The sequence below is a fragment of the Leptodactylus fuscus genome, chromosome 1 (assembly GCF_031893055.1).
Source record: "Leptodactylus fuscus isolate aLepFus1 chromosome 1, aLepFus1.hap2, whole genome shotgun sequence".
In the NCBI taxonomy this organism is placed as follows: Eukaryota; Metazoa; Chordata; class Amphibia; order Anura; family Leptodactylidae; genus Leptodactylus; species Leptodactylus fuscus.
The window spans coordinates 249,184,267-249,206,441 of NC_134265.1; the positions used below are offsets into that span (position 1 = coordinate 249,184,267).

The 22,175-nt window shown below is 39.6% G+C and overlaps 1 protein-coding gene across 2 annotated transcripts in view; it reads right to left on the bottom strand.

Annotated features, from left to right (window-relative positions):
- Window positions 1-14,747, bottom strand: part of UNC5C (unc-5 netrin receptor C) — a 325,165-nt gene extending 310,418 nt beyond the window's left edge. For both annotated transcript variants that reach the window (XM_075285567.1, XM_075285559.1), the window contains exon 1: window positions 14,163-14,747. In XM_075285567.1, coding sequence (XP_075141668.1) covers window positions 14,163-14,277 — 115 coding nt within the window. In that variant the 5' untranslated portion in view covers window positions 14,278-14,747. The remainder of the gene's footprint in view (window positions 1-14,162) is intronic.
- Between the last annotated feature and the right edge of the window lie 7,428 nt (window positions 14,748-22,175).

The window sequence follows — 22,175 nt, forward strand, 5'->3', positions numbered from 1 at the left end:
TGTACACTTGTATGACCATTTGGGAGGAATCACTGTTGACTGTTCAACCAACAACTACTGAAGGTGAATGGGGATCTTTAGGTCAATGCTTGCGTCAGAAGTTCCGAAGCAAAGTGAAGACATCATTCATTAAAGAACTTTTTGCCACCATAAGTCTTCTTGAAACCATTCCAACAAGATGACTTTGACTTTGACTCAAAATTAATTTAGTATCTATAGCGATGACTGCAAGTATTTCAACAGTATAAACTCGTGTTATTAGGATGTACTTATGCCTAGAAATAGGAGGCATGAATATAAATGTAGTATAAATTCTGACTTAGGCATTTCTAGTGAAATGTTAGTCGTGCAGCACAATTGTTTTCCTTTATCTTTTGGTTCTTTGGGCATGAAAGAGACATCTATGGAGCTGATTAGTCGTGGGACTCAAAAAATTTGACTTGGTTCATATGATACCCTAAGTCAAATGCTGTGCGCTGTTCTGTAAGCAGCTCTGAACATAAATCAGTTTATGTCTGTTGCCTACTTAAAAACAAAGACATTTGAAGGATGGTCTGGTCTTGATGATATTCGGAAACTTCAAGTGCCTGTTTTAATGGCAAACAATAAATACTCTACAGAAAATCCAGCAATAGCCAGCACTTCAAAGTTTATGGTGTGAATATATAGCAGCCTTCTTGTCACAAAACTACATTCAATAGGAATTTAAAGGGATTTCTCCATTTGCTTTATGTAACTTCGTAATACACAGAACTTTTTGATTTATTTTCTCCTCTTAGTCAAGGTCTCTGCTTCCTGTCACCAAATGGAAACCCTCACAGGCCGAGAACTTTTGCTGGTCATGTGCAAAATGTCATGGCATAAAACCAGACACAGTACGGACATAACTCAAGTCATGTATGAAGGACCTTTAATAGAAGAATTTGCATAGCGTTCTCGGTATTCCCAGTCCCAGAGAGTTCTGTTAAAGGCCTCTCATCCATCCAGCCACTATCCTATACTAATAATGGGAAATAACCCTGAAGCAGCGGTCTACAGATTGGCGTCTCTCGACTCTGGTCATTTGGTACCAAGTTATGCTCAAGGCTCAATAGGGAAACAAATAAAGGGATTTCTGAAGAGTCAGAAAATGAGTTGATTCTGGTCCATAATAGAGACATGGTTGAGCATGTGTAGTAATTTTCCATGAAATGAATGAGAGTTACAGAAAGCTGCTCTCTGATTTACATGTCATAAAAGTCTATTTTGCAACAACCATTTTAAGAAGGACTTGGCAGGTCTGGCAGATCTTCACTCCATTTTGTTAATGAATGGCGGTAAAATTGTGTGCCCAGTATTACAATGAGCTCTCGGCTGAGCAACAGCTCCTTGTCAACCACCCAAGCCAACATATGCAGTCCAAAATCACATGAGAGTGAAGTGAAGTTGCCAGGAACATGTTTGTCTATGACATTGTGGCCAATCAATAAACAATTATTTTTTTAATATTGTTTTTTAAGCAAGAGCCAAATAACATTGTAATTACAGATTAGATCTACAATAATCATAGCCATTGTGAATACACTAAAGCCAGGCTGACAAGTAACACTCATATAAAACTAAATTATATACTACTGGAACTTGATCTTAAGTGGTAGGTAAGGTTGAAATGACACATATCACTTATGTCTGTCCAGTTTTTTTTTATGTCTGAGTTAGACAAATTGATGATAAAGTTTACACTCTCTACATTGGTCTGGTGTGCATTGTCAGACATACCTGGACATAAAACCAATGTACGCAAGGCGTGTTAGTGTCTGATGCAGAAAGACATCTGCTGTCACAACTGATGCCACCGGACTATTGAGACCAATGTGTCCTAATAGGAAACTATGAGATAGATTTTGCCATCAGTTTTTGTAGATAGATAGATAGATAGATAGATAGATAGATAGATAGATAGATAGATTTTTTCTCGACTATTTGAAGCTTTGTTATGTCTGAAAGTTTATTACAGACTTGACTACAAAGCTCCACCAAGTGCTGTACAATAAATAGTAATTCAGATAATGGGGAGAAATAAATTGGGCACAAGCATTAGATCATTGTCAGCCATAACTGCTGATTTCGGCATAACCAACTAACCATCTAATGTGTGAAGGATTTTTCAAACTTTCCCCAACAGCAGATTTGTATAAACTGCAAGCCACCGCCAAACTTGTCCAGCAGGTAACTCCTCTGTCCCCATTCAGGACATATAGATGCTCAGTCAAGTCCAGTATGCTAGTGTATGGGGGGTTCATGTGAGCTAGCTCTTACCTGTATTGCAATTATTATAACACATAGGTAAATTAAAAAATATGAACAGAAATAGGATAAGAAAAAATTGACTTTCTCTATACTGTTGATTCATTGCACAATTTCTCTTAAACCCTAAGGCCTAGCTCACACGGGGCAAGGGGGACGTATTTTGGTCCTGATTTTGATGCGGGAAGCCGCGTCAGAATAGGACCAAAATATGCCTGCCGCGACTGTCGCAGCTTCCAACGGTCACAGCCTCCCGCTCCGGAGTAAGCCCAAATGAATGGGCCTAGTCCGGAGGGTGCTGCCACGAGGCGGATGCTGCGGCTGGTTCAGCTGCAGAATCCGCCTGAAGAAACCGCAACTCGCTTCTTTTTTCCGAGAGCGGGAACATGCTATTATGAGGGGGCGGATTCTGATGTGAATTCAGAGCCAAAATCCGCCCCCTCTTGCCCCGTGTGAATGAGCCCTAAAGATAAAGTCCCATTTACACATAGCTGTAGAGAAGCCGAAACTCCCAGTGGAAAGTATAAAAGAACCTACAAGAGATTGTTTGTTCCTATTCATGGCCTCTTTGCATCCATATAAGTACTTATATAGCATGTATTGTATACCATTTTGAAATAATTTAGTATTTTTACATTACGCCCTATATTAGTCCACTAAAATCTGATTGGTCTCTGTGGTCAGTTCTACTGTGAATATGTTGTAGGTATAAATCTATAGTACATAAGACTGGCTTATCGTACTTCAGTCTTAATAAATGGCCCAAGTGGCACGGGGAGAGAGATTTATGAAGAGGCTGTGGCAACTGCCATGGATTTCTATTATAACTCACTCCAGAAAACTGGTGAAAGTTATAATAAATCTGTTGGGCCAAAGTGTCTCCGCCATGGCCGGCTCCGTTCCACACCCTGTTCCAGTTGCAGATCGGGGTATGTGGCACAAGCCTGGATTGAGGAATTCCTTTCCCCCTTAAATCCAGACTACTTATTTGGGAATCCTGTCAAAGACATTAAATTCATATTATTTATAGTATAGTGAGATTTCAATGGGTGAAACAATGACATACTGTCCTAGATATAAATGGAAATTTTTTTTAAAAAAAAGATATAAACATTTAGAAATCTAGCTGTAACTTCTACAGCAAGTACAATGGGGTCTCTTATGCCTGATTCTATAGTGGTGCCCTGGGACTACGGGGTTAAACCAATAAAAGATGTTGTGTCTTGCTTGGGTGAGGTTAGAGGACAAGCATTCATTACTGCACAATTATTGGCCTAACAATGCATTATGTGCCTGTTATGCTCATTCTTCATTTTTGACTGGCACAGACAAACATTCATTTGCATGCGGCTGAAAACATTGCTTTAATGCAGTCTTATGAGTTTGCAGTGATCTGCAGCTCAGTGCTTTATTGACTGATACACACGAGACACTTCAGAGCGAGATCTCCAAATAAAATGGTCCTTTTTTAACACTGAGATAATTAAGTCTTTCTGAAACAAGAAACGTGTAGGCACTTAATTAAAGTGTATCCCCAAAAGATTACGCCATTCTCATGTTATAATTCACATTTTACGCATCAAGCACTTTCAAGATGCTGATTTTTTTTCTCCTACTTGAAGAGACCTTTCCCAATATATCATATAAACATAGACTTATATACAGTTGTCCTATATATTATTAAAGTGGCATGATAAAAAAATATATATACCACATTGCATGCTGTATGTTATAACCACAACCTAGCACAGCACTAAAGATTTACTGCACATGTGATGGACATTCTGTGATTGTATGGCATTGCGAAAAAGCACTATATAAAGTAGACATAATAACATAATTCTAATGGTTTCCGAGTATAGATTGAAATGCGTCTACCAATAGCACTGATCCATCAACTGTATGTTACTTACAATGCATCAAACAAATGAGATGTACCAGATGAGAAAGGGCTTATCAAGTCACAGTAAGGCCTTGCACAATATGGCGTTATGGTGTCCATTCATAACCAAGCTACAGTATGACAGTAATGATGGATTTATTTGTTCAGACCCCATTGATTTATAAAGGGGACTGTCAGATTTTTGATGGCAGTTTGATATTTTTGATGGTCATCTAAAGTACAACAATGCTGAACAAAAGCAAATAATATTAGTGTGGCACATGAGTAGTAAAAGAGGAGGCCATAGATATTTCAAGTCTACATAGGTAAAAAATAAATTCTCACTGAGACAACCTCTTTTCATTAGGGCCTATCGTATCATAGAGGTGGGTCCTCCTATTGGAACCTCTCTCTATAATCCATTGGAATGGCAGATTTGACTAGGCCAGTTTTTATTCTGAAAGTTAGCATGTAATACTATATTGTATTGTCTTACTCAATGACTGTAAGTACTGATAGGTGTCAATCACAGTCCACCTATACTGGATCGCTCCCAAAAAATGGGATATCAATCTCATCAACAGCTCCTAATTTATCTCATGTCATCTGTAGATCAGACAGGTTCCCTTTAAGAATAATTTTTCCTTATAGGGAATGTGTTGCCAGAAAATTACCTATTTTTTTTCTATAAAGTTTTATCTTTATAGAAAAAATAAATAAATTAAAAGGTGAGCTTTTTTTTTTTTTTTTTTTTTTTTTTTTTAATAAACTATGTTATCTATTTTAAAAAGAAAAAAATCTTAAAGCTCCTGCAGTTCTGGCATTGTCCACTAGGCCAAATAATATGCTGAGACTTCCTGTTTTTTGTAGCTATCTTTGCAGCAGTCCTCTTACTAATCAGCACACTCATGATCACAGATATCATGTGTAAAGACTGAGAGTCCTCAGTAGTTGATACCTTTTTTAATGGCTAACAAAAATGACGACAGATTGCAAGCTTTCAAGACTACTAGGTCTCTTCATCAGGTATGGTTAATCGACCGCACATATATCATATATATGAAGATACAGAATCCAATAGTCACAATACTAGATTTAACAATTTTTTCTACTCCCCTCTCTATACATTGGTCCTGTACAGGTCACGGAGCATGTCTAAAAAACTCTCCCATGGAGAAAACTATACCAGGGGCAAGAGAACTATACCAGGGGTTAAAATTTCTAGGGCACAGCTTGCCATAACCACCCCAAATCCCATATTTAGAATAGATGTATGTGCTGATTGCATCCATGTGTATTTGTACCACAGAATTGCTGTCTAGATATAAGTAATATATTTCAGGACCATGAAAAAAGAAATTGATGGCCGATTTTCTAATCATCCCAAATGTCATATGTATATACACATGCAGCATAGGATTACTTACTAAGCACCCGGAAAACCTATGCACACAACCATGTTTTATGTTGTAGGGAAACATCTCAAGTACTGGGATCAAATTCACAGTGAAACCGTGAAGTGAAAAAGTAAAGTAAGCTGGAAATATTGAACTAATTATGTCCCTGTCAAGAACTTTATGGCCATGGTCTTCTTGCAGACCTTGTAGCAGTCTCTCTGGATCTGAAGAAAAGCAGTCAAGGCCCTGCAGCAATTCGGCTTGCCTCATAATCAGCATCTGCCTGGTCACCTGCTTCCAATGTCACCGGACTGGTGATCTGAGCTATGTAGGTTCAGCTCCACTCCAAGTAACTGTCTGCTTTTAATTGCCAGGTCTGCGCTCTCTTAACCCCATCAAGGGTTACACTTAGCCTGGAGCACTAAGGCAGGAGTAATGAGTAATCTAGCTCCTGTTTCTTCAGCTTTACAGCATCTGCTAGGCTGCAATGCTGTCTGTTTATGGTAGTGGATGTATGATCATTTTCCTATAGACTGCAGGGTAGTATATTTCAGAAATCAGTTCTTTCCTAATATGGAACCATATCACAGTTTTCATTAATGCAAATGAATAAAAATAGGTGTTGTCAAGGGAAGCTTGAATCCCATGCATAATTGAAAGACTGAAAGAAGTATTTACTGTGAGTGGGGAAAGGGAGTAGCTCCTTTTCTGCTTTAATACAGGACATCATTTAAGATCTACTTGCTGAGACTGCTAATGAAAAACACACAGTGGCGCTTTATGTGCCAAGTTCATAACTGCAGACGTCAATACAATTGCAGATCTCTCCAACTGTCACCCCCTCCTGGCACATTGTCATCTATGATGGACAATCTAATGCCTGCCCACTATTCTCAGCCACAGATGTGGTCGCTAACCTGCCATGCTGATCTGCACTCTGACTCATACGGCTTTCTATATCAATGGAGCAGTACCGACTACTGTTAAAGACAGGCATTTGAATTCATTAGTTATGCTATTTTGCAGTTTCCTTTATATAATCTGGTCTTCAATAGCCACATTATAATCTCTTATTAAATCTTTCCTCTTTTATTGTATATTTTCTCTATGGAAGGTAAAAATAACACAAGGTAGAAATTCATTTAAATGCAATAAATTCTGCTTAAGGCTCATTCTCTTTAAGTTTAGTCAGAAAAACACTGAGCAAACAATCCAAACTCAAGACAATTGGGCAGTGGCCTAAGTGCCAGACAACTACAGTCAGAAGCTAGTTCATGCAGGGTGACCCAGCAGCATAACAATGCTAGAAGCTGGGACTGAAAGTCTTTGGGGGCTATTTATCATCTGCCCCTTTTTTGGCCATATGCCCTCTGCCAGTCCCTCCACTGGCTACCTATAGCCCAGCGAATTGAATTCAAGCTACTAACGCTAACATACAAAGCCATCCACAACCTGTCCCCTCCATATATCTCCGACCTTATCTCCCGCTACCTGCCCACACGTAACCTCAGATCCTCCAACGACCTCCTACTCCGCTCTACTCTCATCCGCTCCTCACACAACCGTCTCCAAGATTTCTCCCGTGCATCCCCCATACTCTGGAACTCCTTACCACAACACATAAGACTGACCCCCCACAATCACAGGCTTCAAAAAGGCCCTTAAGACTCATCTATTCAGGAAGGCCTACAACCTCCAATAACACTATCACCACACTGCCTTCTGAACAGTCTCCCCTATCCTTCTGTCTCTACCCCCTTCCCTCGAAGATTGTAAGCCCTCGCGGGCAGGGCCCTCTACCCCACTGTGCCAGCCAATCACTGTTAGTATGATATGTACCTGTATATTTTGTGTATTGTATGTAACCCCCAAATGTAAAGCACCATGGAATTAATGGTGCTATATAAATAAACAATAATAATAATAATAATAATAATAATAATAATAGGTGCACCTTTTTTTAGACTAGTTTTGCCATGGTGCCCATTTATGATGTCAGCGCACATACTTGTTATGCTTCATTTTTTACTTCGTTTACATGGATCCCTCCAAACACTGCAATGTAAGGGGAATCCATGAAAATTGGTCTCCCTCAGATGCAAGACAGCCCATTACCAATCATAGTAGAGAAAGTGCAAGAGGCCACGACATATGAATGGTTAAATGTCCATGATCACAGTTATCTCTGATCACTGTGGGACAATGCTGGCGGGTCTCTGCTGTCTGAACCAGCTGGTGGCCAGTGCGTCTGCTCTGCTTCAGATTGGACACCATAGTTTGTTGTGTGCACCAGAACATACATATACGTTCTGGTGCACATAGGAATTTTATTCATTACATTTAACAGCAGCATGGTTTTACCATTAACTATAATCAGTCATAAAACAATCAATCAGTCTTTGATAAATGGATGGAATAATTGTTGCAGTTGGCATAAGTCGCCCAGTTTTCAGCCACATCATGAGGATGTGGGGGCAGGTTTATTAAGACTTAACCAATCCTTAATTGATTCCCTAAGGGCCCCTTCATACGGTGTAAGCGCTCGGCTCATTCCGAGCCGTACACGCGAGCGATTCTAAACACTTCCTATTCACTTCAATGGGAGCGCGGGTAAAGCCGGCTTTATGAGCGCTCCAATTGAAGTGAATGGGAAGTGTTTAGAAGCGCTCGCATGTACGGCTCAAAATGAGCCGAGCGCTTACGCCGTGTGAAGGGGCCCTAACAGGGGCAAGATTCACCAGAATGACTAGGTAATTCTTGTGTATCTCGAATCTATTCCTCCCAGTAACTGGCATAGATTTATAGTATAATTCATACCAGTTTTCAGGTGTCAATTACAGTAAATCTGGTGTTCTGAGCTCTGTCTAAAATAGTGTTGAGAGGGGCACAGGGGCTGAGATACATAGTGTACTAAAAATGTGCCAAGTTGAGTAGCATTTTTGGTCACTTTTGTGCAGCAACTTAGTAAATGTGGCCCAATGTATCTTGTTGGCAACCTTTAACAATCAGTTGATTTATTTGAGTGTCTCATATAAAGTGACAGTACGGCTCAAGTACTGTGATGTCACTAGTGACAACTGTATGGTGGGTGGTTGAGACAGAACAACTTACTAATTTTACATTTGATTTAAAGGGCAAGAATGCCAAGTGTGTATTACATTCTAAATATGAGGATAGCACTCATATATGTAGAACTCAAACTGATTCAACATATTCTGGCAGTTCAAAACAAATGGCCCTTCATTACTTTCTATATAGTTAGTAACCTCAGTCCCTCGCATTGGATAATCCCTGGTTAGAAAGGCCTCTTGACAATAAGTTGATCACATAATATTCCCAGTGATTTGCCTTCTGTTGGGAAACTTAGGAGTAAGAGTTTAGCTTTTCTGCAGCACCACCACAGGGCAAAATGTGCATTGCACAACGTCCATTCTAATCATTACATTGTCTGTGCATTACAAGACAGGACAAGTCCTCCGGAGTGAGAGATGCTCTTTGCATTTGCCAAGCACTGAGGATATGGAACAGAAGATCCCATTTTAGTACGTAAAAATTCCCTAGGATCTAGTACATATTTTCTTTCACAGCTTTCTAACACACATTTGTGTGCTCTTCTTCTTCATGAGAACAAGTAAATGTATTCAGTGTTTATATTCTTCACAGAATCTTGTTCAAATGCCACTGTTTATGACTTGCTTTATAATGTGTAATGCATGAGATTCTACACCGAGCTTCCAGACCGTATCTGTGAAAAAGAAATGGTTTCACACTCTATAGTTTCATAATAGGCTCAATAAAAAGAAATCAATGAAAAATAAGCAGCACGGTGTTACGTGTTATATACAGTGTACACACGTATAAAGCACAATATGCAATTCTACATAAAATGTACTAAGTCAGATGATGGAATCTTTTTAACCACACCCTTTAGAATACTGTATGCAAATGTCAGACGGAGCAACTAAAGTTATGTCTATGAAGTGTCACCTCCTTTAACTTCGCCTTTTAATCTACATCCAGATAATATTTAAGCTTCTACTGCCTCTGTCTATCAAACACAAGCGCAAGCAAAGCATGTCTGATCGCAGCTCTGAAAAGCTTGCCTGCCTCCATGTCAATCAGAGAAAACATTTCTTATCTGTATCCAGAATGATGAAACCACAAGGGTAATATCCAAGGCAATGTTCACTCACCCATTTCAAGCGTATTAAGCTTTTAACTTGGCTCCTTCGCAGGCACAGACCACTCACCTGTCCCTGGTCAAGAATTTGTGTCTGCTGTCCTTACACATCTGCCTGCTTGACAACATAGTTGTACCCGCAAAGTGCCCCCCCCTTTAAAGTTGTCAGCAAATCTTGAGCGATGAGCTTTATAACATCACTCAGATGTGCTAAGACTTTGAGCTGAAGGATTGTTAATAATAAGAGCATAACTGGCAATGTAAAGATAAAACAGCAACCCACACATGACAGCAGATAATTGAGTTATCAGGTTTAGGCTATCCCGTCTTTTGTTCCTCTCTGACACTAGATCAATGAGATGCTTTAATAGCCATACATGTAAGAGACTCTGAAGAAAGATGTTAGGGCTACAAGATTACAAGGTCCTCTTTACCTGGGACTTCAGTCCCATAATAAGCTAAATAATACATTGGTCGTCACTTGTTTAACTTTATCATGCTATCCAGTGCAGTTTATAAAGGGGACATGTTATTGTTAACACGATCACTCATCAAAATATAGTGGCATATCATTAGCAGCAAAGTCCTTGGTATTTCATCTATGTAAAAGGACCTAAAAGAGGTTGTCCAACCCCATATCAAATTTTCATACCGATAACCTCTCTTAACACCCGGATGCCGCACAGATCATTTGCTCTGTCATCTCAATAGGTCATCAGTATAAAAATTTTACTTGGGGCTGGACAACTACTTTAAAATTTAATGACACTGATCTACCATTTTGGTTTCTATGCCATATTTCTAATATTTATGGGAAAGGGTATCAGAAGTTTACTTATATAGCACCTACATAGACCACAGTGCTGAACACAGACAATAGCATCAGTACCTAGCCTCAGGAGGGCCCTTTCTTACACAGTAGAATTCATTGCATAGGAAACGTAATAACCTATCCATATGAAAACCAGCATAGAGAGTAAATCCATGCAAGCACAGGAAGAACATGCAATCTCCATGCTGATTTTATCCTTCATCAGATTAGAAACCAGGAATCCAGGGCTTCAAGGTAACAATGTTTACCACCGAATGACTGCGTTATACATATGCAGCAGAGCTGAATGTGTCATTGAACTCTAGAATTTTAAGTTATGAGAATTGTGATAACAGTAAATTTAAGAAAGTACAAAAATAACACTACAGTCTAGCACCTATATTACAATATATTCAGTTAGAACAATTTATAGGTGTTCCTTTTTCCATTATTTCCCTCACGTACAGTGATCATGAGCTAATCATAATCCAATATGATTTTTTATGAATATTTTACATTCATTTTTTTTTTGTGCTTTTAAATAAGGATAGCAGTATATGACTATTACCTTCTTGTACCTACCGCACCCATCAATACCCTTTCCAATGTTTTGAGAAAATCTCTAAAAAATCTAGGACGCTTAGTTAAGCTGAAAAAAAAAAAAAGTCTAAGCATTTTTCCAGGAACCATAAAACAGCTATCTCACAAGCATTAACAAATCTGCTCTTCTTCATTATTTTGTGCACCAGACTCCCACTCACTGGAACAACTCGCTTCAAGTCCCTGCACTGAAGGAGTTTATCAACAGATGCCATATATTTTCCTTAAGTGCAGAGTAATGCACTCAAATAAGGCCAATAAAGAATGTACGGAGAACTAGTCCACTCCATACTTTCTATGGAGTTTTCTGCCATTGCTGTGTAGTATACCAGTCATGTGGCAATGGGTAGAACTACTCTACTCTTCCGACTGGAGCATTGGCCACACAGATTAAAGCCAAAACCAGAAAAGTTGGACTGACTACTTGCATTAGGTATACACATAGTTTAATAATCTGCACTTCATCTTTCTGTATGGTCTCTTTGTAATGTCTGCGGAAGATACTCTGATACCTATCTCTTCTGACCTTTCTGACATCATGTCTGCAGATCAAGACTGGTGATAAAGTGGGGTTATAGCTCCCACCTCTTTGAGAATATGCAGTTACTGTCATGACAGAAGCTTCTCCTGGATCACTGTCTTACTCTATGCCTAGGCAGCTTCATAGAAGACAAAATGCATAGTATACCTGTAAGGAACAGGCAAATAGAAGGGGTAAGATCTATAATACACCGAGCCACTACTTTTCATCAGGGCCACAAGGCTGTGTTCAAGGATCTCTTTTCATCACTGCTTTCTGCTTCATATACCTTTTTATTCTAAGTCTCTTGACTCAAGGTCCTTTTTAGCTAAATGCTTGTCATAGATTCCAGCATTCACGTCCTCTTTTATAAACTATAATGTGGAACGTGTAGCCATTGCATTCATTCTCAATAACATAAAAAACAAACAAATAATGAACCATAACCTTAAAGGACCTTGTCCTTGCTGACTTCCTCTATTATAGGCATGTAATAATATATAAAGTACTTATATGGTTACTACGCCTGAAACGTAATATTTTTATTTTATACCCAAATATTTTTCTTTAAAAAAACCCAAAACAACACTATGTAATCCAAATTGGGTTCTAAACATTATACTTTAGTTGAATACATACGTTGCTACCACTGACACTCTGGGTTATAAAGAATGAAAGAGATACCCAATTTCCCACATGTCAAAGGAAAGCCCTAGGTTTTCCAGCAATTTAAAAGCCAAGCTGACAGCTAATGGGTTTGCATGCCTTTAAAGGCTTCCTTTGGTTAGAGAATAGAAGATTTAATTTCTGCGCCCCTGGACTCTGCAGATACAATCCATGAGAACTATCATCACATCCATGGGGGGGATTGGGGAGATATCAAACACACTTGATAAACAGCTATCAATTTAAATCCACATGCCCAAGCGTAGCGGAAACATGTGCCTTGCTTCTCTTGTCTCATTCTCTTCTCAAGGTAGTAATCCCTTTATCTCTTGCCTGATTGTCTTTATTGATCTTGTTTCCCACCAGCCCATCCTGGTTTCTCTGAAGAATTTTATCTAAGGAGGAAACCTATTTGGAAATCTCGCAGCACTGATTCTGCCTTAATTTTCAGCTACTGCCTCTATTATCTAACCTCGTACTTCAATCACAAATCTGCAGAAAACAGATCATTGCTGGAATATCTGGACTAGGTTTTTCCCTCAGCGCTCAGTTCAGGATCTGATGAACACATTCTTATGGAGTGATCATAGTGAAACTTAGGCTTTACTTCCTTGACACTTAAAGGTGCTATTTATTGATAATACAGTATATCTAGAATACAATGGGCCTCCCATACCATAAGGCTCTTCAAGTGCTACTACATCAATAAAACTATCAGTTTAGCAATTGACTATGTGTTAATATTGCAGGATGTATAAATATGTCAGCAAGTTTGTGAAAGCATTGCACTGTAAAAGGTATGAAGATCTTGGATGTGCAGTGCAATAGTTAAGGGATGATTTAAAGATATATTTTAGATCGGAGCTTATTAATAGTCTAACCATAATACTAACTAAGTTGTAAACCATGCCTTAGAGAATACTGAGTATATACATTGTAGCTGATAGTTGTATACAGATAAGGAATCCACAATGACTCCTTAACACTGCAGCCAATCCTTCTATCTATGAACATATAATGAGAGTGTAATATATATATATATATATATATATATATATATATATATATATATATATATATATATATATATGCCATCTATTAATACAATCAGCCTATGGACTGCAATGGGGATGTAATGATGCCCTGACTTATTTCCTATGGAACATATTTCACAGCAGATTGAGCATCATAAATGACTCCCAGTAATACCTGGCCCAATTTCTATTGAGGAGACAGGCTGGCATGCAGTGTGGTACCACCCTGTTCAGGGGGACTAGTTAGAGGCGAGAGCTCTGCCCTCCTCTCTGCACATCATGAACTGAATACCCTGCTTGTGTCTCATTCCTCTGACCAGTTCCCATACTCTGCTCAGTGCTGCGCTCACAAATGCTAAAAGTGAGAGGAAAGAACGTGTAATGCTTCACCAACTCCTTATAACATTACTACAGACTTAGTGATTTTAGGTGATCTGAAAATCCTCTTCTCCACTGATTCCCCAGAAAGTGAGTCATCCCAAATCTCTTTTAGAGCTGCGTAATCTCATAAAGACAAAGTATAGAAAAATTCTCTTCTCTATTGACTCTCCGAAAGGCAAACAAAACTGATTCACTGCAAATCTTCAATCTGGCAAATTGGTTGTACTAGCAGCATCACCGACACAGAAGCCAAGCTCTATGTCTGGAACTCAAACACACTGTAGGATAGTCTACTCATCACACATGCATAGAAACATATTAAAGACATCAATGCGTTGAGGACTTGCAGCCTGGCATCCTTACCCATTGCCCTCTCCCCTTACCTGCCCAGTGATAAGTTCTTACCTTGAGCTGCGAAAGTACTGCTGGCAGTCAGTATGGCCAGGGCAGGTAGGAAACACATTTGCAGGATGTATCCGAGCCTTAGACCGCAGCTGGCAGTTTCCAGACCCTTCCTCATGGTATTGGAAGGCACAACAAGCTGGCTGACTATAGCTGGGCAAACTCCACTTTCTTCAGCACTGTGACAGTCTGCCAGTAGTTACACCGACAATTGAAAGTACATTTATTTCCTCTATTAAGTTATAAAGCTCTCATACCCAAATGATCATAGCAACAGCCACCCCTGGCTATTCCCCAGCCTTAATAATCCCTTATTGATAGGCGAAAATGTGTGCAATGTGTCAGAAAGTAGAAGAAATCCGTTCAGTGAGAACAAGCTGGAAACAAGAATGATTGTAGAGATGCTTTAAAATCTTGAAAAGAAATCTTTGTGATGTTGTGCAGCACAGCCAGTTAGGATCCTAAAAGCCCATAGAGTCAGTGAGCGCAGGTAGAGGAGCATGAGGTGAAGCATTAGTAGTACACTGGAGCAGTGTGAGAGCACACGCATGTGGAAGGCAGAGAGAATGTGTGTCTGCCTCTGTTCTCTGTTACAAGGAGACTGTGAGAAAGTCAGCTCCTGCTACCCTGCTCCCTCTTCTCTCAGCCCTACCTCCCTGGCTGCAAGAGCAGACATGGATCCCTGGATCTGGAATCAGCACTCAGTCTGAGCACTGGCAACAAAAACACATTTGTCTTTTACTCCTGCACTTAATTAAAATCTCTTCTGCTGCCACAGCGCGACCGGGAAGGGGCTACACACCAATAAATACGTTACATTCCCTTCACATGCCTGTTTTATGAGATTTCTTTTGCCTTTTCACTTTTTGATGCATCATAATTGAAATCTTCAGCATTACAGTCACCTACAAAATAATGTTGGCCACAGAGATGACACATTTTGCTACACAAAGTATTTGTCTAATATTTTAGATCCAGACGAAACTTGTTTCCTATGGATATAGTGTCCTATATGAGCGATGATAAACCGCATGATTTCCCTTGATCATCTACTAGAAGCCATGACCAATACATTCAATATGTCTCATGATGGGTTAATGCTTTCAACTCATCAGATTGCCAGATAGTGGTGACATCATTGTGATCAAAGACTTATTTTCAACCATATCTGATGGATTTTTCGGAACTAGTTGTAATTGTTTCGATGCCATTGATGCACTAAATGCTGTCACGAGGGCTTTTACTTAGTAAATTTCCTATTACTTGACTGTATTTGTAATTTAAAGGCGCTGGAGTCCAAAGCTACATGTTTGACCATTAACTTTGGAATATATGTTTAGGGGACATAAATACTGTACTGCAGAAATATGCATATGCCTTTGCATACATGACACTAAATGTATCTTAAAGTGGACCTTAGACCAAATACACCAAGTCTTTACTTTCTTTATTACTTCACTGTATTTCTAGTTTAAAGGCGCTGGAGCCCAAAGCTACATGTTTGACCATTAACTTGGAATATATGTTTAGGGCACATAAATACTGTACTGCAGAAATATGCATATGCCTTTGCATACATATGACACTATGTATTTAAAAAAACAAAAAACAAAACAAATAGTGTACCTAAAAGTGGACCTTAGACTAAATACACCAACTCTTTACTTTATAATTTGCCGTTCCCCTGAATCTGCAGTTAGAATTTTCTCTAGCCCCCAGAGTTCCTGAGCAATCTAGTCAGGTAATTTTGTTGCCTACTATGCAAAATAGGCACCAAAGTGGTGATCCTGCTTTCATGAGCCAAAGTGGATAGCAGTGCTGTAAAGGTGACCATACACAGTGAATGTTAGCGGAGCTGACCAATCATCTTATCTGTATAGCTGCCATCTTGTGAAAGATTTTGGAAGAGAGAAGAATTCAATATGTTTCATTTTTCATTTGTGTACAAGGGATGTAATCAACAGGCCGAAGAATCTTGGAGTGGCTTATTTTCCTCTTCGGATTGAGAACACATGCAATACAAAGTTGGCTGAGATGAGCACATACTGTATGTCTGACCTGACAGCTTTACGTTTATCATGGATCGATATGTTAGTTGTCATTGTTTTTTCTAATAGCCTAGTTATAGGTGTTGTTATTTTGGTTAGTAAATAGCACACCCAAAAAACATTTTTTGCTTGATCATACGATAACTTAGCATAATTTATTAAATTATTGAATGCTGTATTCCTATTGCTATATAATCTAAAGCAGAAATACAAGTGACTAGAGATGAGCGAGTACTATTCGAAACAGTAGTTTCGAATAGCACGCTCCCATAGGAATGAAATGACGCAGCTGGAACGCAGCCGGGGCCAGCGTCCTGCCACTTAACTCCCTGCGCGCTGGCCGCCCCCATTCATTCCTATGGGAGCCTGCTATTTGAAACTACCGTTTCGAATAGTACTCGCTCATCTCTACAAGTGACCTATTTGTAATGTATAATATATGTAAAAAGAGCAACATTATAAAGAAGATGGCATGTTGTGCTATTATTCTACTACAATGCAGTGTTGTGGTCTGGTTATGGAAAGTTGCACTAAAAAAGGGATTGGGTAAGGAAGGGCCACATCATAGCTGTGATTAGAGATGAGTGAATCGAAGCTGATAAAGTGGAATTTGATCCGAAATTCAGGAAATATTCAATTTACATAGAATATGGATTTCCTCATGCTTTGTGGTAACGAATCACATTTTTTCATAAAATGGCCACTGCACATGTTAGGACAAGGGGCAAGGAACTGTGGGAATGTGGGATCACCCACAATGCCATGCGTTCAGGCAATCAGCCGCCAACCAGTACTTTGAGATCACAGCCCTATAAATCCCCTCCGCCATCTTGGAATCAGGCATTTTCCATTGTACTCAGTGCAGGGAGAGATGACAGCAGGCACTAGGGAATGTGGAAAATAAAGCTTGATAACTTATATTTAGCTCAGTCTAAGTTCAGGGAAAGAGCATTAGAAGTGGAGGGAAAGGACAGAGAGAAATGTATGTCTTTGCAGTCTGAGTAATAGGAACAATCCTACTTCACCTTGCTTCACTGACTGCCATTATAATGGGGTCCGTGTGGTTTCCTTTCAGTCTTCACACGAAACATGCGGAAAGAAAAGTGCTGCAAGCATATGAGTTTCTGTTCAAGGGGTCCCCAAGTGGACTCCCCGAACAGAAACCTGAACGCAGATATGGATAGGGCCTAAGAGCGACGCCTGTCATGTGCGTGTCACACTGACTCACTGTATTGTTTCACTACCACAACAGACTCCCCATGTGTGTTACTGCAAGGCACAGCATTCTACACTACTTTATAGACTGTCTGCTGCGAGGAAATAGCTGTTTTTAACGCATTTTGCCGCAAAATCGAATTGAATTGTTTCAGAAAATTTAGCAAACCGGCCAAATCTAATTTTGAAAAAACCTGCTAGCTGTGATCACTAGTCTTATTAACGTTATTGTAGACATTGATTATGCAGACGGAATATTGCACAGGGTGTGTACAGAATTACAATGTTGTTTCTATTGAAAGTTAAATTACCAATGAACTGGAAAAAATATTAATGCAACAAATTATTGATGAGAAAATGCTGATACTGGCATCAAAACTTTCCTGTTGATGATTAATATGTGGCTTTTAATATAACTGAGCTATTGTATGTATTCAGTGTGTGTTCTATGAGAAGATGGGAGCAAACTCCATATCACCTTGTTTTGGTCAACATTTATCATACAGAATTTTTCAAGAGTAATCCCAGAGGAAGTTGAACACGCTCCACCGTTGTTAGTGGCCAGGCCATTAACATAGAAGTCAAAATAGACACCTTCAGTAATTATAGCAATTCTTCAAGTATGGGAAATAGGCTTCATGGTGGTGTTGGGGAGGGAGGGTGCAATTTTAAAACATGATGGGGTCAATGTCTCAATTACATTCTCCTTGTTACTCTTCATGTGTAAATGTCACGGTACTGAAGTGTGTCTAGGAGTGCTGCTTTACTTGTTTTAGTGTTACTGTATTAACAGGCAGGACATAGATATAATGTTTAATAGTATATACCAATTCAATAATAGAGGATATTCATTTTATATGTGCAGCATGTTACTACAGTAATAATCAAGATTACCAAGACTTAGATGCTTGCATTAGTATTGTGGCAATGGTTTTGCTGCTGACATATACTGTATTACTATTACATTTATATCTGTAATGTAAGAAATTCTGCAATAGTGGTATTGTAGATGGCACAATAAAAGGGATTTTTGGTTGTAACTGTATGATGACTTTGTCACTAGATAGATAGATAGATAGATAGATAGATAGATAGATAGGCACAGCAGAGGGCCCTGTGCAAGAACAAGTACTGCATATGGCTCTCTTGTCCTTCGATGCATAGTGTTAGTAAACCTGCGCTTCTGTCATTAGCTCAATCTGTCCCTAGATAGCTGGATAGAATAGACAAAACCAGCAGCACTCCAGACAATAAGAATTCAAATTAGTGTTTTTATACCAAGACAGGCGACATTTCGGTGCCTGGAGTGCTGCTGGTTTTGTCTATTCTACTTATTTTGGGAAGGAATAAAGCACGTTGGGAGTTGTAGTGTCACAGTAGCTGGAGTGCTGTAGGTTGCTGATCCCTGTTATGGACCATTCATGCCCTGCTAAGGATAATGAGAATGAGATAATGAGAAAAGAATATATAAGAATATTCTCCTTGGTGAAAAAAGATGAACCTGCTCTAGCACCATTGATCCTGCACAACATTGACCCCTCTAGCACCATTGACTCTGCACAACGCACATAAAGGGATTCTATCATTAAAATCCCTCTTTCTACAAATACCACATCGAAATAACCTTTAGAAAGGCTATTCTTCTGATCTGTGCCGCTGTTCCTGAGAAATTTCTTATTTCTTCCTTATGCAAATCACTCTTCAGAAAGCACAGGGTTCCTCCCTGAAGACTCTTCCCCAATGCCTCTCCGCGGCATCATCAGTCGGCAGAGTCAACTGCGCATGTCCGTTTGGCTATTTTCCTATGGCCTCTTACATGAGCATCTGTTTGGCCACAGGAAATAGGCCGAACTGGCATGCACAGTTGGCTCTGCTGGTTGATGACACGGCTGATGACATGGCAGAGAAGCATCAGCGGAAGAAGACAGAGGTGTCGCTGGAGAGTCTTCAGGGAGCACACGGGACACCCCCTGTGATTTCTGAGTGCAGGGGTAATGCCCCCTGTGCTTTCTGAAGACTCATTTTCATAAGCAAGAAATAAGAAATTTCTCAGACACGGTTGCGTGGATTAGAATAACAAAGGTAGGAGAAGAATAGCCTTTCTAAAGGCTATTCCAATGTGGTATTTGTAGAAAAAGGCATTCTACTCATAGAATCCCTTTAAGGAGGCATAATACCCCTTCTGAACCACACCTTTTTGACCTCGCTTCACACTGATGAGGGCAATAACCCCAACACTGCTGTCTGCAGATAGATTTTTCTCCCTTTTGGAGGAGATATTTTGGCTTGGCTTGTCACTAGGTTTCTGAAAAACCAAGCATTGATCTTTAAGGAGTTACCTTCCTTTTCTCTACAGAAGAACTACATTGCTAACAATGAAATATTAAAATTAGAATCCTACTATAAAATGTACCAATTGCAGTCAATACACAACTAAAATTATTGGAACCTACTGCTAAAATGTCAGCCCAGTTATTCCTTAGAAATCTAGAATTTGTAGTGGCTGAATTAAAAGTATAATTATTAAATATTTAATGAAATATTCATATGCATCATGCTATGTTTTTATAACTAGGAATAGCATACCTTAACTGAACTTGCTTATTTTGTATCCCATAAATTTAGACTTCTAAATCTGACTCATTACCATCTGTATATTGTTTGTGCCACTTTTTTTTTTTTTTGCACAATTCTGGAACTAGAGATTACAGGGGATTTTATAAGTGTCCAGGGGCGTAACTACTAGTAGTGGCTCTCACAGGTCCCGGGACAGTAGAGGCCCCGACAATAGTCGTTACCACTGCAGTTTATTAATTTTTTTATAGGCCGTTACCTGCTGGAGGACCTCAGGAGGTAACGGGCCCTATTTACTTACTGATCCTGGCTCTTGCTCACAGCCACCTGCACTTCCCCTTCTGCAGAGGCTGCCGTGAGCAAGAGCCAGGATCGGTAAGTGAGGTCGTGGACTCACAAACTCCACAAACACTATCTTTATACTAGGGGAGGGTCTTTTCAGACCCCCGAATATAATGATTGGAGGCCTAGGGGGGGGGGTGAGGGAACACAAAACTCACTGGCTCCAGAAGGCTTCAGGCCTACTTGTGTGGTAAGGTAATTAACAGTGTTTTTTATGTTTGTATTCTTCCCTGGGTCTCCGATCATTAAACTCTGGGGTCTTAAAAGACCCCAGAGTACAATAATTGTTCATGGGTGGTCCACATAGGGGCATAATAGTGTGTACAGGGGCCACTATGGGGCATAATACTGTGCACAGGGGCCACTATGGGGCATAATGTTGTGTGCAGGGGCCACTATTAGGCATAATAATGTGTGCAGTGGCCACTGTAGGAGAATAATACTGTGTGCAGGGGCCATTATGCAGCCAGCATAATACTGCGTGCAGGAATGTGTGTGTGTGTGTGTGTGTGTGTGGGGGGGGGAGTTGGTCTGTCGGGGTTGTCGAGGGAGAAGTTGCTTGGAGGGAAGGTGGCTGGGGGAGGGCCCATGTCAACAGTTCGCCACAGGGCCCCACCATTCCTAGTTACGCCACTGTCTGCACTCATTGTTGGTCTTAAGCTGTGCTTCTTTATATTGTCTTTTTCTAAATAGGTAGATAGATAGATAGATAGATAGATAGATAATGGGGCCACAGAAGAAGGCCTCTGTGCAAGAGCAAGTATTGTATGGGTCTCTTGGTTTTCAATAAGCAGTATCTGCTACATTGTCATTACCATAGTCTTCTCCTAGATAGATAGATAGATAGATAGATAGATAGATAGATAGATAGATAGATGGATAGAGTAGAATGAGAGACACAATAGACTGCTAAAACAAGAGATTTGCTTTGTTATGGATTGTTTTATGTTATTTGTGCCACTATTTTCCTTTCTGTCTCTTACTACCCCACTATACAAAACTGTTCTATTGGAAATGATATTGTAATGTGTATTTTATAGGCGTCATTGTACTGAGAGTCTGGCTTGTAGTAATACATTCTTTCTATGAAAGACTTCTGACAGTCATGAAAGCGGCACAGCTGCTAGATGATATCCTACTAATATGTTCTCAACATGGTCTACTAATTACTTACATCACACTCACCTACTGTTTTGTTATGTGTTGTATGGAGGAGCGACACGGAGAGGTTCTAAGGAGGACAAGCCAGATAAGAATGGTAAAACTACTCTACAATAAAATATGGGCAGTACCCCCTAAAGGTTAGGCAACCTGTGGTTCAACAGCTGTTGTTGAACCACAACTTATATGAACCTTGGTGTGCTACTTAGATGGCCACATGCTGTCTAGTGATCAGCAAAGGGATACATTACACTGTGCACAATGGTAGGTGATTGATAGGGTTTCTAAAGATAGATATATTTGGTTCTCAATGTTATTCTTGCAACATTGCACATATGTTTAGATGCTTCTGTTTATTTTTATGAAATCAAAGTATGTGTTGTCTGAAGTTGTCGCAGCAATAAATGCTTCTTTACAAATCTTATAGTGAAAGAAATCCACTACAGATTTTGCTTCAGATTATTATTTAAATTCTGTAGCCATTTGGGCATTCACCTTCAATGTATCCTTGTCATATCTATCTATCTATCTATCTATCTATCTATCTATCTATCTATCTATCTAACTCCAAAAAAGCAGGTGGCACACCAGAAATAGTGAAAAAAAAAAAAAAGTGAAGGAGGTTTATTCCCTCATACTGCAACGTTCAGCTCCAAGAGCCTGTTTCAAGATCTAT